This window comes from Kryptolebias marmoratus, unplaced genomic scaffold (genome assembly GCF_001649575.2).
Source record: "Kryptolebias marmoratus isolate JLee-2015 unplaced genomic scaffold, ASM164957v2 Scaffold35, whole genome shotgun sequence".
Lineage (NCBI taxonomy): Eukaryota > Metazoa > Chordata > Actinopteri > Cyprinodontiformes > Rivulidae > Kryptolebias > Kryptolebias marmoratus.
The window spans coordinates 38,020-42,128 of record NW_023665769.1 but is presented as its reverse complement, the minus strand read 5'-3'; the positions used below and the strand labels follow the sequence as shown (position 1 = coordinate 42,128).

At 41.2% G+C, this 4,109-nt stretch overlaps 1 protein-coding gene across 1 annotated transcript; it reads right to left on the bottom strand.

Annotated features, from left to right (window-relative positions):
- Positions 1-2,144: 2,144 nt before the first annotated feature.
- Positions 2,145-3,287, bottom strand: LOC108229574 (olfactory receptor 2A14-like). The gene has a single exon (XM_017405246.3). It carries the CDS (start codon positions 3,095-3,097, stop codon positions 2,171-2,173), a length of 927 nt encoding a protein of 308 aa, XP_017260735.1. The 5' UTR covers positions 3,098-3,287; the 3' UTR covers positions 2,145-2,170.
- Between the last annotated feature and the right edge of the window lie 822 nt (positions 3,288-4,109).

Here is a 4,109-nt window from a genome sequence, read left to right as displayed (position 1 = left end):
TTGTCTGTGTTAGTCGTCTGTTGGTTGTCATTGGTTGCTTGTTGCTTTTGCCGTCTGGTCTCGATTCCTTCGCTCCATGTTTATGCTCCGTTTGTTCTTTTGTTTTGCTGCCACGTCAGCTGTTTGTTTTCATTTTGTTTCTTTAGTGTAATAAATTACTTTTCTGTTTCTTTAATTATGAGTCTGCGTTCTGGGTTCACTTTCGTCTCCACCGTTCCTGACACTGTTAAATATTAAATAAATATTGTTGTTTTATTACGACAGATCTGATCCTTTAATTGATTTTCGTTCCTCTCAGTCATGAGAGCATCGCCTTCTTTTGGTAAACACTTGATCCCATCTGTGTAAATGAGGAACTTTATTAAAGAACAGCAGCAAAAACATCTGGCAGAAGATGAAGAATAAAAACCAAAATAAATCCAAGCAGAAGGACTTCTACTATAAACCTATTTAAATATAAATAAATTACCAAACACTTACCATCTTGTTTCAGCACCGGAGCATAAAGAGTGTAATATTTTTATATATTTATATCTGTCCTTCATGTTCTTCTTTATAATTATCCTAAATTTGGAATCTTTGAAAATAACTCCATGTTGTTGTAATTAGTCTTTATTAAACTGAACAGAATAAAAAGTTCACAGATGGTCTGGAGCTGCTTGAATGAGGCCTTCTCACAGAACAAACGGAGGCAGGTTCTTTTATTTAAAATGTCTGCATTTTTATGAAATTCAAGTTACCACAAGTCATCGAGTTGTTGTGATTGCTCAGTTATCAGCTACAACATCATCTGAAACACTGATTTCATCTCGTATCTGTTGTTCCTAACGAGCTTTTGGAATAAATGTTTAACGAGAGAAACTGATGACGGACTAACGTATCAGAGCCTCATACCACCAAAGAGGCTCAAGATGGATGGATGGATGGATGGATGGATGGATGGATGGATGGATGGATGGATGGATGGATGGATGGATGGATGGATGGACTTTTTCCTTCCAACTTCCTCCAGGCCTGTTTTAAAATCCACAGCTCTGAATTGACCAAGAAGCCACCTTCTTCTGCCTTCTTTTTCAGAGGGACAACTTTGTCAGATGATATACGCATTAAAGCTGTGACTGTAGCATGAAGGGACCCCCTCCCTTAGCTCAGTTCTTAAACAACAAGATGAAGCAGCTGAACTATGCAGATGACACGCAGATCTACATCACTCTCTGACCTGGGGACTACAGTCCAATCCAAGCACCGAGGGAACAAATCAACCACTGCATGTGTCAGAACTTTCTTCAGCTCAGCAAACACAAAATTGAAGGAGTTTTTGGAGCTAAGAGAATAAAGCCTAAACATTAGCGCACAGCTGCAGTCTGTGATGTTAAAAAGCTCTGACAAAGCCTTGGTGTGATCGTGGACTCTGCCCTGAGTCTGAACAGACACATGAAGATGGGTCCAAAGACGACCTTCTAGCACCTGAAGAACACAGCTGGAGTTAAAGGACTGATGACTCATGCATTTATCTTTAGCCAACTTGACTCCTGTAACAGAGTGTTCACTGGTCTTCCCCCAGCCTCCATCAGACATCTGCAGCTGATCCAGAACTCGCCATCAGTCCGGTTCTCAGGTCTTTGCTCCGGCTTCCTGCTGCTCAGAGAACTGATTTTAAAATCTTTTTGGTTTACAGAGCACTAAACGGTCTGAGACCTCTGAGGTCGTCTGGATCAAACCTGCTCTTTGTCCCCAGAGGCAGAACCAAACCTGCAGAAGCTGCTTTCAGCTTTTATACACTAAACATCTGGAACAAACTCCCAGAAAACAGCTGGACTGATCCGACTGTGATCATGATTAAAGCAGAGAATTATTTTATCCTGTTTCTGTTTTTCTTTATCTTTTATTTCAGCTCTTAATCAGATTAATGTCCTTCTGCAATTTTACATCTCTCTGTATGCTTTTATTGTTTCTGTGAAGCACTTTGAGTTGTCCTGTGGCTGAAATGTGCTGCACAAATAAAGCAGCTTTGCCTTATTTTGTCCTGATATGTTGGACCAAAACGAGGTTTGGACTTTTTTCCACTCACAGGAGTTACAACTGACAAAAGGTCCAAGCAGTTTCATTAAAAGCATTTCTTTATTTGTGATAAATGTGTGACACATTAGACAGTCAGCTTGGATGGATGTCACAGTTTCCCCAGAACAAAGTGTTTACTGACACTTCGTATCTTCGACAGGTTGAGTCCATAAAGCAGAGGGTTGAAGAGCGGCTGACACGTCAGGTAATATAACGTTAAAACAACTCGCAAAATGTGGGGAACGTGGCTCATATCAAACCTGCTCTGAAATATATCAAAGAAAAAACCAAAGGAAAAGTTAATCACAGAAACCAGGTGAGGGGTGCAGGTACTCACCGCTTTCTGTCGGGTCTGTTTGGAGCCAGAAAAACACACTTTAAGAATTTTAACGTATGTGAAAAGAATCAAAAGAATTATACCCAAGATCACTGTTAACATATAAGCTATTCCTACGTATTTGCTGGTTGTGACGTAAGAGCAGGACAGCTTAACGACAGAGTAACTGTCGCAGTAAACTTTATCAATGATGTTTCCACACAGCTGCAGAAAAACATTCGATATGATTCCAAGAACAGATTCAAGAAGTGGGAATAACCACGTCAGAGCGATGAGCTTCACGATCTTTGAAGGCGTCATCAGGGAGTGATACTGCAGAGGGTGACAGATGGCGAGGTACCTGTCGTAAGACATGACAGCCAAGTTACAGAACTCTATATGAGCGTACGTATAAACACAATAAATCTGCAGGAAGCAGAACGGAGCAGAAACCGTGTGAACGTCTGACAGAACCTGAGTCAGCAGCAGGGGAAACAAGCCTGTACTCCCATACAGTTCATTTACAAACAGGCTGCACAGAAACAGGTACATAGGTTCATGTAAACTCCTGTTCACACAGATAACCACAATCAGAACAACATTACAACCAATGATCAGAACGTACAGAGTCAAAATAACAACAAACGATAAATAATTCACAACGTCTGAGTGAATGTAGGCAGAGAGAGTGAAAAATAAAACCTGAGTGGAGTTTATCATCTTCCTCAGCAGTTATTTCACATGTTAGTCTGGTTCAAAACATCAACAAAGTTCAGTTTGTTTAAAGGTTCAAATAAGTCAGAGTGAGCAGCGGTGTCACCGTTCAGCCATCAGTTCCTGTGGTGTTGGAGTCAGACTGCTGTAATGTTCCCTCCGCTGCAGTGTGACACAAACTGATGATCGGACTCCAGTCAGACTAACTTATAGCTGCTGAGGCTGTCATCAGGAGTCTATCTGCCACGTGACTGGTTTTATCAACAATCAACCTCACAGATCCTAGATTAGCTTCTGCTCCCAACCTCAATCATCTCCGATGAGTTCACTGAGACAGTTTCTCCAGCTTGTTGTTCTGGCTGCAAGCAGGTGGTTATTAAACAGTTTACAGTCTCTAAAAATCACCAAACTGAAATTTTCCATCCATGCATTTACTTTACTCCCTTCTTTGAGGAGGGTTGCAGGTGCTGGTGCGTATCTCCTGCAGTCATTGGGTGAGAGGTGGGCACACCATGGACAGGTTGTCAGTCCATCACAGGACCACAAAGAGTTGAATGAAACAGACAATCACATTCCTGTTGCTTGTTTTAAAACTGAGCGTCTTTCTGTGACTGATTGCCTTCTTTTTCAGGGGGGCAACTTTATCAAGTCATGTACGTATTTAAGTTGTAATATTACCAAAAAGGTTGTTAATTTGTGAGGAAGGGAAGTTATTATGTTCTGTTATACTCTGTAAGATTTTAAAAAATATATTCATGAAATACTCAATTTAAATTTAGTCATAGCTTTTTCTGTTGTGGTAAAATCTCAACAAACATGAAACCTAAACTGTTCAACCCTCCATGTTCTTTACCCACGTGTTGGAGCAGAATTGCAGGGACTGGTGCCCACCTCCAGCGGTCCCTGTTCTAAGGCAGGTACACCCTGGACAGGTCACCAGTCCATCGTAGAACCACACTGAGATGAACAAGACCGACAACCAGTGGTGGGATGTAACGAAGTACAAGTACTTCGTTAC

Bases quoted from the DNA above. Each gene is read 5' to 3' on its own strand.
- LOC108229574 (XM_017405246.3), bottom strand. From the start codon at position 3,097: ATGATAAACTCCACTCAGGTTTTATTTTTCACTCTCTCTGCCTACATT.